The 13,356-nt window shown below is 37.1% G+C and overlaps 1 protein-coding gene across 1 annotated transcript; it reads left to right on the top strand.

Annotated features, from left to right (window-relative positions):
• Positions 1 to 2,273: 2,273 nt before the first annotated feature.
• On the top strand, positions 2,274 to 8,814 carry LOC140925692 (twisted gastrulation protein homolog 1-B-like). Its single transcript, XM_073375592.1, has 2 exons — positions 2,274 to 2,718; positions 8,551 to 8,814. Exons 1-2 carry the CDS (start codon positions 2,277 to 2,279, stop codon positions 8,748 to 8,750), a joined length of 642 nt encoding a protein of 213 aa, XP_073231693.1. The 5' UTR covers positions 2,274 to 2,276; the 3' UTR covers positions 8,751 to 8,814.
• Positions 8,815 to 13,356: the final 4,542 nt, after the last annotated feature.

Genomic DNA, 13,356 nt, shown 5'->3' with positions numbered 1-13,356 from the left:
ACATGTTTTGGAGTTTCAGAGTGATCCAATAACGGTATCTCCTGTCAGTACTTTTGAAAGTCTTGTTTCTGTTCTCAGAGAATGAACGGGATATGAAATTGTACATTTAAGCATTAATACTTTCTACTTTTGATCCTGAGACATCCTATAACAGGAAGCTGTCTAAGATATTGTTTTGTTTCTTTATTGCTCTTGTTACATGCAAAAGATTTGACTCGAATCTTCGATTGTCCTTCAGCAGTATCAGCTCTCTTAAGACCAAGAAAGAGTAGGAGCTCATAAGGGGATCTTGGCAAGAAATTAACCTTTAGAAAAAGAAAAATGCTGAGAGAAATAGTTGGTTAGAAGGACTTGGTAGAAAGCTGAGCATTAATATTAAAAAAATTAGAAAATAAAAACTGGCCTATATGACTTCTAGAAAACATTCCTGCTTAGAGGGACTGCGTCATCTATTTTTAGAAACACCTTAAGGATGCAAAGGCATGACTCTTTTTAACACTGAAAACATCAGCAATAATGCCCATCTTTCTCTTCAAACAGCTATAAAACCCGGAATGTTTTTGTTTTTGTTTTTTGTTTTTGTTTTGGGATGGGATAGGGTAAATAAACAAAATTGGCATGACTTCTTCCTTCATGGCCTACCTAGGTACAATTACAGTTTCCATTTCATTTCACTGATGATCTATAAGAGCGATTTATTTATCAAAAAGGTAATAAATTCTAATTTTTACAAAATTTTGGCCAAACAAAAATAACTTAAAATATGCACAGTAAAATAGCTTAATTTGGGTGGGGTCATGTGATTAAAGTTCCGAACTCTTAATTAAAACTGTTTACAAAGGAAACGCTAGTGCGTATAAACTCGTCATGAACACGTTCCCAAATTAGAAACCTCTACTCAACACGCTTAATTGATTTACAAGAATACTCAACAATTCATTGCGATAAACAGATGAAACAAATTTCTGAGCAAAATCAACTTTCGGTCCAACAAAGTTACCAAGTTTGGATTTTTGCACACAAAATATTCAGTTGTTCTCGTCTGGAATCCTACTTCAAGCAATTATCTTCTTGTTGCAGTTATTATTAGCTTATTTCATTTTACCACAAAGTATATAGAAACTGTTTTGCTGGCCAAGTGAAGTCGTTTATGGACTGAATCTAATTGAGGTTAGGTCAATTCTCCTGATGCAAAATGGCCCATACTTTGGTAAAGGTCGAATGTCGTCCCATTTTGACTTCAAATGAGCGAGTATGACCTCCTTTGCCTCCTAGAGAGAGGTAATTTTGGATGAAAAACTTCTTAATTTGCATTTTTTTTCACATCAATGCTTCCGTTATGTTTCAAAACCGTTTCAGACCTTCAGCATCTTTATTCGGGCGAGTTTATTAGCCATACGTTCTGGCGACTATCTGTAACAGCTGGTCGAGTGCTGTGATGAAGAACAGTTGACCTCAGTTTACCGGGAGTTTTTCGGACAGGAAAGTATCCTGACAAAAATGATAGAAATGCTTTGACTGCCTGCCCAACTCTGGATTTTTTCGATAACGTCCCTGTGCAATATAACAAGGGTAATGGGCCCCTGGATGGAGCTATTTTTAAAATGTTCCCGACATTAGCACGAAATGTAGAAAAAGAACGCCAAGCAATGAGCTACTGTAAAGCTCCTTTTACATGTAGCACTTCTTTGAGCTATACTTCAAACTCTCCACTTGCTGCTTAGTGTACGTTAAAACCAAGCTGCAACTGCAGTACGTTGTAGCGCGGAGGGGTCGCAAATACTACCGCCATAGTTTATTTCCAGAGTGATATTGGATTATGAAATGTAAGGCGGTATCTCGCTCCTTAAAGAGCCGTTTTATCCGATATACCCATATATAAAAGCGCGGCCATTCAAGCACTTGCACAAAGACCGTGTTGGTTGCGGTATCGTGGAAAAAAGACACAATTCGAAATTTTTGTCTAATCCTGAGAATCTTAATTTCCCAAATTCGGTTGGAAAGCCTTTGAAAAGATTCAGGGAACTGAACAAAAGAACCCTGCTTCGTAAAGTTCACAGGTAGGGGCAGCTGGGTTTGACGTCTTGCTTTTACTGCAATACCCCGTTTGTGTCTTCTCAAAAGCAAGGAATTAAATTCTACTGGAAACTAAGTATTGTTTAAGAAGTCTCACGCAAGAATCACTAACTTACGTTACCTCTAGAATTGTTGTTGCTTTCACTCCTAAGCGTAGTGTTCCGACTGATGAAAACGAAACTGTTTTCTTTCAGCGAAAAATGAAGCCTTCATGCCTCCTTTTCATGGCCGTAGTCTGGCTGAACATCTTCTGTTTTCAAGCGCCTAATGGACAACGTAATAAAACAAGAACTGCTTACCAAGCATTCAAAAACTGCAATAGCACTGTGTGTGCTGCGCGCGTGTCTTTCTGTATTATCATGAAAGATTGCGGCTGTGGAACTGAAGCTTCGAGCAAACTTTGCGAGTGCTGTGAGAACTGTTACAGATGCCTTGGCTCTCATCTTTGGGCAAAATGCTGCAGCTGCGTTGGACTTTGCGGAAACTGGACTCTTAACTTCACAGCACTAAATGCCACTGGAATACCAAGCAAGCCTGGAAACTTGACGGGTAAAGCTTTGCCATCACTTTTTGAATTGTTGAGTTACCAATCGAAGTTGCCTGTGACCTTCCTCACGAGACCGCGCAAGGGAAATTTTACAGGTAGCTATATGTAGCTGTATTTCTCAGATTATTTTTTACATCTTATATTAAACCGTTTTTTCTTAGTTGTGCTTTAACTCAAAAACTGAGCTTCACTGAGCCAGGAGTAGTGTTAGAAGACACTCGGTAAGCGCGAGTAATGCCTAGGAACGAATTCCTGTGCTTGCAGTTTTTTCTAGTTTATCACGGTAAAGTCGCAAATGAATATGTATTTTCACTTGCAGCTATATTCATGAAATCGAAAACTGTGTTTCAAGATCAAGTCTTCTTGTCCGAGATTTATTAATTTTTGCAAGTAAATATTTACAGTGAATCGTAAGAAAAGTCTCTTCTCTTCTTCTTGTCCTTCACCTTCAAAACGTTTCTCTATCATGTTGAAACCAGTTAGGTGTCACAATTATTCAGTGGCTTATTAACTGCCGTTAGTTTATGTCAATAAAGAGGCGACGTGGAAGTTAAAAAATACTCAAATATTTTTTTTCATTATTACGTGTAAACGCATTTTCGAAGACTAGTGCAGTAGCGTGTCGTCAGTCATTCAAGGAGCAAGCCGATTATTATTTTTTTGGAAAGGCAGCTTCTTTAATGTTGAAGTTATTTTAAAATTTTTATGCTGAGAAAGTTTAGTTTTCATGCCATTTTTTGTGAGGCACAAGGTGACTATAGATAGACAACAGAGTGTAAAACATAATTATCTTCCTATCTTTTTCTCACTCCTTTCAGTATTCTGCCTTATCCCGCGAACAAGCCTAGAGAATTAAATATTAAACGCTTTTCACCTTAGACTGACATTGTGGGACGATAAGCTAGAGTGTGGTACCAGAAATAAGAGAGTAACTGGAGATCATTTGGGCTTCGAAAACAAAAATTGTGCATGAGAATGAGTTTTCAAACCGTCAGGTTTGTATGCTTGATCACTTTTTGGTCCTTTTTAACTCGACACTACGACAACAAGTTTATTTCAAATTAAGTATAGCTTACAAAGCTTGTACCCGCAAATGTTTTGAAATACTCGTATTTGTTGGCCAACATCCAGAGAGAGTTACAGCTGGGAACAGAATTTGCTCGAAATTTAAAGGGTAAAACCGTGGATGACAAATTACCCCCTTGATTTATGAGCGAAATCAGCGATAATTCAAAATTTCATATGTGAAATTACAACATATATAGTGCTGTGTGGTAAAGTTCCTTCTATCTCAATGCCAAGATGGCGTTCTTAGGTTTAAATATATTTCGAATGAAGATGTCAGGGCATTGAAAGAAGTTTTAGAAACCTTAACATACGAAAGAGCACTGTTTTTAACGGCAAGAAGGATTCTGACGAGAAGTCAGAAAATCTTGAGGTTTAGTTTAAATGTATGCTTTAAACTATTCGTTGCGTGGACTCCTCGGCACAATGAACAAGTGGAACAGGCTCAAGTTGGCATACTCGTGAAATTGGGAAGTGATTTTGCTTGTGCGTTGTCAAAACTCAAATGACTGCCCGAGCCCTTAGGCGAAGGAATTTATTACTTAGGATTCTGACAACACGGTCGCGCGTGAATATATTTCCTAATTCCGCTCATAACCGTTTTACTAAACATACAAATCATGATTCCTACTCGAGGTCAAATGCAAAGGCCACAACTGATGTAACCAGTCTTGCATGGGTTGTTTGAGCTTCAGTTATAAAGCACTCGATGTCTTCTTGCATTTACGGTATAAGGCTGTTATTTTAAAATAAAAAAGAAACTGAAAACTTCAAGTGAACCAGATGATACTTAACGTTTCCTAAATAGAACACCTATATTTAATCGGTTGCCAAATAACTTGGGGATTGTTATTTGACACGTTATATAGTCTTATGTTAAGTCATTCAGTGACCATTTTATTCGGATACCAACTGGCATTTTAAATGGAATGACCTAATTTGGCCCTTTTTCACCTCTGTTTTTCTTGATGTCTGGTTTCCTTTAATACTGTTTAGTGTTCTTTAAAGGTGACGAGAAGGCCAATGACCTACCCATTAGGTTTTTAGCGGCTGAAAACAGAGACAAAACGGATTTATCAAATAAAGAATCCATTGGCTCGAGACTGTAACTTCGCCTTAGAAGTACTGTACTATATACTGGGTGCGCCTGCATGATGACTAGGAAGAAACTTCTCTAATGGACCAAAATTTTCCAAATAAGAAAGTGGAAAGAAAGCACACGTCGTCTTAATTTTCGTGATTCAGCACCCAGTGACCTTTAGTGCAACTCCGATATTGAAAATTCTTTGAAAACGAAGACCCCAGAAAGTCCAGTAAAACAATCGATAGTCTTCACCTCGTTTATAGCAAAATGTATGGTAAAAAGGCCCCGATATTTCGTGCCTCATTGAAAAGAACAAAGTTTGCAAGTCCCTTAATTAATTGGTACTTCTTTCCCACTGCATTCCAAAAATTACTTGTCTGTTTTAAAAATAAGTCAACTAAAACCGATATCGTGACCCAGTTAACTACTTAGAAAATTACCTCGTGGCGATTTGTTTATTAAGCTAATTGTTAAAATAAACAAACCCCTTTTAGTAGACTTACTAATAGACTTGCTCACAAGTCGAGCGCAAAGCGCGAGCCAGAAATTTGCTATGTTTTCGGTGGCAAAGCGAGCGAGAAAGCGGGAGCCTACTACCGGAACCGGAAACGAGAAGCGACGGACTTTGAAAAAGTCTAATTCACCAAGTACCCAGTTGCTTAATCAGTTTTAAAAGCAAGGGCACTAAGCCAATCTTAATTTCCTTACACACCTTGTCCAATATCTGTTGGACTGTTTTGGAACATATAAAAATAGTCGTCACTATATAAAGATCAAAAGTAATCATTTTATCGAGGGTAATCTTGAAAAAGCTCCACTAACAACGACGTCATGTGCTGTCTTTACTTTGCTTAACTGAAATCCTTGGAGATGTTTGTTTGAATTACATGTAAGGAGTTAACTACACTAAACACCCTTCGGTCCAGAACGTGAGTAACTTATCGACAACCGATAAAAAAAATCAAAATTAAATTTGTAACTATTGCTGTTCTGATTTTTCACGACGTTTCGTAGACTGAGTCTTTCCGCTTATTTTCATTCTTAAATTCTTAAAATGCTTTTAATAAGCAAGTTAAGCCACTTTCCTAATCCAGCGACGCAGTGCCACTGAACTCAGCTAACTCTGCTTCGAGGACAGCCAGCTTCAGGCTTTTCCAGTTATAAGAGCTAAACCAAATTTAAGCTAAATTGGAACTGGTACTTTCTAATGTAGTCGACACAGGCACGAGCTCGTTCTAGTACCAAAGCGTTTAATAAAACTACTTTGGCTTGAGAAGGTGGTTCATCTTACTTACTGTAGATTAGCCGTTCTTAGTTATTCAATATATAAATGTTGTGGCCGACTCATGCCTTCGCCTTAAATTATATTAAATCTTGTTAAAAGAAAAGGTTATCGTCATGTTTAGCCGTGCGATCCTAAACTGAAACCATAAATGACTTAACTTCCGCTTATTTTTAACATCCCCTTGTTCCGCTGCTTATTTAGTGGTCACCGACAATGCATGACTAAGCATTATATAACAAACAACTATCAAATCATCGCTAGTCATTAGTTTATCTTAGGTTTTCCAACCTCGCTTAAAAGCGTGTCTGCTTACCGTATTTGAGAAGGAAAAAGCTTTCACTGTATCCATGACCTCACTATACAGGGGCAGATCTAGGGGGAGGGTGCAGGGGGCGGCACCCCCCTATGAGATGACCTGCGGTTTTCTAATACAACTGGTATTCCGCAAAAAAAAAAACTATGTGGTTTATTGGTGTTGAAATAGAGCAAGAGACGAGTGCACCCCATCCTAAAAAAAATCCTGGATCCGCCCCTGGTATAAGTAGAACTTTACAATGAACTAAACTTCCGGTTATTTCTCAAACCTTCTAATTTTACTTATATAGTTACCAATTATCTATGACATGGCAATTTTAAACGGAATCAATTCATGGCTAGTGTTGGCCCAGATATTGTCTCCTAGGGATAATCAGTTCGGACTCTGGCGACCATTTTTAAGTACGTAATGGCTTACGAAGTGATGAAGGTCATTAGGGATAGACTGATCAGGCAGCGCTAAATACAACGTTAAAGCTTTTCAACACGCATTAGATAAGGGGTTTTCAGATATTCTAGAGAAAGAGGCGAGTGACTTCAGTTGTTTTTTTAAAAAAATAAAAAATGCTTTAATGAAAATCGATTGATTAGATTGGAAGTAGTTCAGTTAAATTGACAGTGTGACATGTGTGAGTGAGACAGGCACTCTTTGCAAGTCATACAAGCAAAGAGCTCGTCCGACAGCTACTATTTCTGTACCCTGGCTTTGCATTTAAGAACGCCATCACTCATAGCTTTAAAGGATTAATGGATTAATCACTCTTGGAAAGACGTTTAAAATGTTTTTCTTAATTTTTTATCCTTAGGGCCGGGCCCCGCGATTAAAGAGTCGTAAGAGATGATCAAATTTCGCTGGAAAGTTTACTTGCCGAAAATTATGTACCATTTTCAGCAGCGCAATGTGAAGATGTAAAGAAACGTTTTTCTATCAGTCCGAAGTCAAGATCTTTCAGAGTCCTTGCTTGTTTGCTACGGCTGTGTTCTTTTTCTTTGTTTTGTTTTTGTTTTTGTCTTTTTAATTTATCTGAAGCTGCCTCATTTGGAACAATAAAAGAACTTTTTTTGCTTCTGTCTCCAGAAATAAAGGAAGCTTTTTTGTGAAAAGTTCGTACCTTTGACACTTTTCCAGTGGCTTTTTTGACGGGTTCTCACCTAGAGTAAAGACTTTTATTTATTCTAGGAAATCTTTAGGGATCAAGAATTATTGAAATGTTTTCTTTCTAGCTTTCTTCTCAGGCACGGTTACATAATATATATATTAACCTTATTAGGACTATTTATACGAGGAAAAATAAGACGCCTCTTACATAAGACGCGTCTTAAATAAGACGCGAACTGGACCATTTATACGAGCATGTCTTATCTAAGTCTTCTGTACACTTAAACTTACTTTTAAAGTGTAAGTTTATAATATGAAGATAGCAATTTGTTTAGTAAATATAAATTGTGATAGCTTAAAGTTAAAAGGGTCTACTTACACCAGTAGACGTCACGCATTTGTCCAGGAGGTCTATTACCGCCTTCTTACATAATAACAAAAAATCTTTCTCCTCCGCGATGGACCACGTGTTTCTTTTTGTCTTTAACGGCGAGCTCATTGTATTTGAGCGAAGAAAAAAATAAAGCTAAAGTAGAATAGGCAAGGAAACGAAAACGCGTTACAATTTGTAAGCAATTTTTCCACGCCAGTGGCCTGCCAGTCCACAGCGGGGCAAGCGATAATTTTCCCGCCAAAAATTAACGCATGCGTACTATGCGTTCGCGTCTTATGTAAGCGAAGGGAAGCGAAGGTCATTTATACAACGATTTCCTCGTCTTAGCTAAGACGCGTCTTATCTAAGAACAGGGCTGTTCTAAAATAAGCTACGTCGCGTCTTATTTTAGACGAAATATGCTGTTTATGCCGAAAGTTCGCGTCTTATGTAAGACGCGTCTTATTTTTCCTCGTATATGGCCCTATTATATACTAAACAGCTGACTCAGTAAGCGTTCTATAGCCACACTTTGCAGAATCGTTTTATTATTTTAAATAGCTTATTTGAAATGCTTCCTTTTTCATTGCTATTGCAATGAACTAACTACTGTTTGTTTCTTATACCTCGGAGTTTTAAGCCGCGAAATATCTAATAGTCAGGATTTGGAACATTTCCGTTAATAATATTCTACTCTTCATTTCAGGAACGTCCAGCCGTAGGAATCAATGTAAAGTTGCTTTTTATAACACGTGTATTTCAAAAGAAGATTGTATCAGTTCATGTTCATCCATGGGAGCTTCCAAATACCGCTGGTTTAGAAATGGCTGCTGTCAGTGCATCGGCAGTCGATGCCATGATTACGGAGAACTGAACCCACTCTGTAAGGAATGTCAGGCAGACTGATCGTGGAGTGCGAGTGCAACAAATTCACGCAGTGAAATTGCAGTGTCATGGCAAGGAATCAGTGTTCGTGTCAATTACGAGGGAAGTGTAACTCAGTACCGAGGTAGTAACCATGCACTGAGTTATTTTGGAATCGATAAAGCACATATTACCTTAAAACGGTTTTAAAAGTCCCTTTATAATCGGTATTTATATTCTGTGGCTGTGTCATGGTTGTTGTTAATAATGCCAGTATATTACCGCGCCCTTATTATGGAACTTGAGAATTAAATAACTTGTAAATGGCAAAATCACCGCTACGTGTCAAAGACTGAATATGTCTCCCAAGTAGTATATCAAACGATACCCAAACAACAAAAATGAACTTTGAAAAACTGTTAGGCTATCAAGTTGTCAAAAAGCACGATTGCAATATGGCCTTTTCAATCCTCTTCAAGATTGTCCATCCATTCCTCCTTCTATATGTGCTTTGATTTTTATACCTTCTTTTCATGTTCTGAGCAGTTGGAGCAATTTTCGTATGACCAGAAAACAGAAACAACAAACTAAAGGAAACAGAGCGATTTGATTGGTTTTGTCGAACGGATACAAACGCGCGCGGTTTTTGGTTGGTTACGCGAACGCTCAGCTGAAAAAACTTCATGTACGAAGAACTTTCTAGAAATCAATCGGTACTTCGCTTTGAAGTCTTACTGCAACACGACTGGCCAATCGAACAATGCCTTCTCCATATTAAGGTTTTCTTTGGCGGGAAACCGAAGAATCCATGTTTCGATCTTTTCATCCATTGGCTGACACAAAACAAATAATTTAACGAACACTTACCGAAACCATTTTTCAAAGTCATACGAAAATCGCTCTATTTCTATGTTCACCCAGTTTAGTTGCGGTTCACACTGTTTGAATTTTGATATATTTCGTGACAGGCTCCTTTAATGAATTATAAAAGATTTCTCAACCCGGAATGAAAGACGGTGATACAAGGATGATTGCTATAATAGTATGAACAAGATCATATCATAAAATCATCTATAACACCCAGTTATACTCAGAGGTCACCTGCATATAAATACATTTCAGTTCTTCCCACCTTTTGAAAATTTTCATTAGAATCATTCATAATGGAGTGCAAAGTTTGATTAACTTTTGTGTGCTTCCCATTGTTCGCTTTCCGAGGAAAAGGTTTCCAGCTTAATCATTGCGAGATTTTCAAAATTGTTACACGGTCCCGTTTCTGCCGTGGACATTGTCAGGCCAAATGAGAGCTTTAAATACATATTCTTACCACGGGCAACCCAGACATACTGTATGGAAAGTTGCAATAACTATTACGATCGCCAAAAAAGGATCAGAGTCGGCTATATTCGACTGAAGAGGAGTAAAAAAAAAAACCTGTAATAGTTCCAAATAAATATTGTCTTACCATTACATCATTGTCTACTTATTTGTTCTAATACAGCTCTTTCAAAACTTGATCAACGGATCGACTTATACACGCGCCTCTTATCCTTCATTAAAACATTTTAAAAAAAGAGATAATATCGTAAAAAATTATTACAAAAGAAAAATAAAAAACGTTAAATCTAAAGATAAATTAGACCACTATTGAAACTTTCTAAGAAGGTATAGGTAGTGTGGAAAATTGTTCTTACATGTATAAAAAGAAAACTTGTCATTTTGGACACTAGTACTATATTGTTCTCCGGTTGCATAGATTGCCGTAGGTTTGGCAATATTGCCTTCTTAGGAAGACAAATGCAATGTTTAAGGAAAGTTCGTTAACGATGCTTCGCTGATTTTGTCTTGCTTTTACTATAACTTAATGCTAGGAAATGCTCTTTATCGCCGTAAAATTTGTTGCCACAGGAAATCCAAAAAATTTAAAGAACCTGACCCGTAAATTCCCAAAAGGTACCTACATCAATTTTTTCCTCACCAAAATCAATCTATAATCAAGAGAAAGGTTGTGAGAGTAAAAGAAATGATTACTTACGGGAAAATGATTCGATCTTTTATAGTAAATTCTCCTATATAATTCTTTATGGAAAAGTACCGTAAAATTCCGAAAATAAGCTCCTCCATGTATAAGCCCCCCAAACTCGTAACGCAAAAAACCCTCCTTTAAATCGCCTCCAAATATAAGCACCCCCCCCACCCCCCCCACTTGGAAATTGCCCTAGTCAAATACAAAGTAAAACAAAGCAAAAACAGTAAATTTCCTTCCAACTATAAGGTTAGCCCAATCGATTTTGAAACCAAATTTTGCTCCGTAGAAAAGCCCCTCCAAAAATAAGCCCCTCAAAAAGGACCTTAAGGATTTGTAGGCGGATATTGGGCCTAAGAGGGTTAAACAAAGTGCCGGCCAGGTGCATTTAGAGCTTTATAAACCGGCAAAAGTTATTCATACAAATACAATGCATTGAAAATAGGAAGCATGCATTGAATTCACGAGTAACAGTTACATAAAAAGCTGCTGAAGTTTCCTGTTTCCTTCCTTGATCATAAAAAGGAGGGTTGCGGTAATCAGTGTACCACCCTTAAATACTTTGACAAGATTTTCCAATTTTAAACAAGAGGTACATCAGATTTTTCAGTGATCCTCCTGATAATTCGAACCTATTTCCTTTTGCTCGGGAGGTTTCTAAACTGAAATGGTGTTTTCACTGTACCGTGCGTAGGACATTTCTCAAATCCACTTTTATGTCAGTGGGAAATCGTTGAAATAACAAGTAATTACTGACCCTTCTTAGATCCTTTTGTTCTCTTTTTGCACTAAATCGACTATTTCAGCCAGAAAAGGTATACATATTCAGTGTAGTAATCCAAGGTGGTAGATGGGAAATTATCAGGGATAATCCTGAACGAGCTAAACGCGCAATATTGCATTGGACTGACTGCAATGCAAAAACTTTAAATATTGCAGCCATATTATAGTTAGCTAGTTAACATAATTTTGTCACTGTCGTAAATCCTTCAATGTTATTGTAGTTAGTGCATTGTAGATCAACACTTAAACAAAGGTTTCTAATTGCCCCCGCAGGGATTTAACCCAGAAGACGAAATCCCGAGGAGGCACTCTAGTAACTCGCGAGTATATTAAGGAAAGTCTCCTAACCACCCCCTGTGATTTGGCTCATGCCAACCCCCCCCCTCCCTCCCACCAACCTCAAAAACCGTTACCTAAAATGAAAAACAAGAATTAGTTTGGACTGCAAATAAAACGAAAAACAGAAGTAGATTTTCGTTTTTCGTTTTTTGTATTTTTTGCAAATAAAACGAAAAAACGGAAAACGGATTAAGTAGATTTTCGTTTTTCCTTTTTTTGTATTTTTTGCAAATAAAACGAAAAAACGGAAAACGGATTAAGTAGATTTTCGTTTTTCCTTTTTTTGGTATTTTTTGCAAATAAAACGAAAAAACGGAAAACGGAAGTAGATTTTCGTTTTTCGTTTTTTTGTATTAGTTTGTTAGTAAAACGAAAACGAAGAAGGAAAATGACCTTTTTTTGTTAGGCTAGAATTAAACTGAAAGTGATTTCTACAATTTTGGTAAATTTTGAAGATTTTGACGTTTTTCTTACGTATATAAATAGGCATTGGTGATCTTAACTAACAATTCAATAAAACGATGTGTTTCACATAAATTAAGGTTCTGCATCGGTAGATTTTTACACAGGAAAAGGAAAATAAGACTGTGAATTGGCTTTTTCTGTTTTTGAATATAAAATAGAAAATGTAAAATATTGAGTGGACGAACCGTGCACGGACCAATTAGCTTTATGTTCAGATTAAGATAATTTTCCGTTATGCTGACGGTTAAATTAAATGCGAAAAAAAAAAATCAAAGAATCAACAGATAACTCCTCTAGAAGCTTCTAGAAAAGATCGGTATCACTTTTAAGAAAAATCAAAAGAACAATTATTTCTACGATATTTTATCGTGAACTGAAAAAAAAACCCAAGCCAGTGAATTAACTTGAAAGCTTTCAATATGCAAATTGTTTGCGAAACGAGAAAGCTTCGCTATAAATGAGAGTCGAAATCAGCTGCTTAATAGAGCTCCAGCTCCTTCAATCGCTGCCTTAAGTTATCGCCAAGATGTTGCAAGGGTAAACTCAAGAGTTCAGAGTAGTGTGGCTTTCTTTTTGAATGGTCCATTTTCTTTTCGGAATTAAGTTCATTGTTCGCGTAAAGACTGTTTTCAACAAGCTTTTGCGTTGAAATGGGCATTCCATGATCCAGTCGCCTAAAGTTTCAAACTTTTTGTTTGTTTTTTTAGAATTCGTGTTTTGGGACCGAAATTAAAACAATCTTTACAAAACATCTGATTCTATGAATCTCATTTCTATGCGAATGAGAGGATAATTTATTCCGACTAAAATTATCTTTCAGAAAAGACTTTCTCTTCAAAATATTACTGTCTTTGATTTCCTCTAAGTCTTGGGCGTCCTTCCAAACCAGGGCTTCTGACAGGGTGCGAGAAAAAAAATTAAAATTGTGCGGGATTTTGGAAGCGAATTGCGCGGGGGAAAACGTGAATTGTGCGGGTTTAAAATGTTTCTCAAAAATAATGCATAACTACTCATATCATGCCAGTTGTATAAAAA

This window comes from Porites lutea, chromosome 2, assembly GCF_958299795.1.
Source record: "Porites lutea chromosome 2, jaPorLute2.1, whole genome shotgun sequence".
NCBI lineage: Eukaryota > Metazoa > Cnidaria > Anthozoa > Scleractinia > Poritidae > Porites > Porites lutea.
This window is presented reverse-complemented; position numbering and strand designations above follow the sequence as displayed.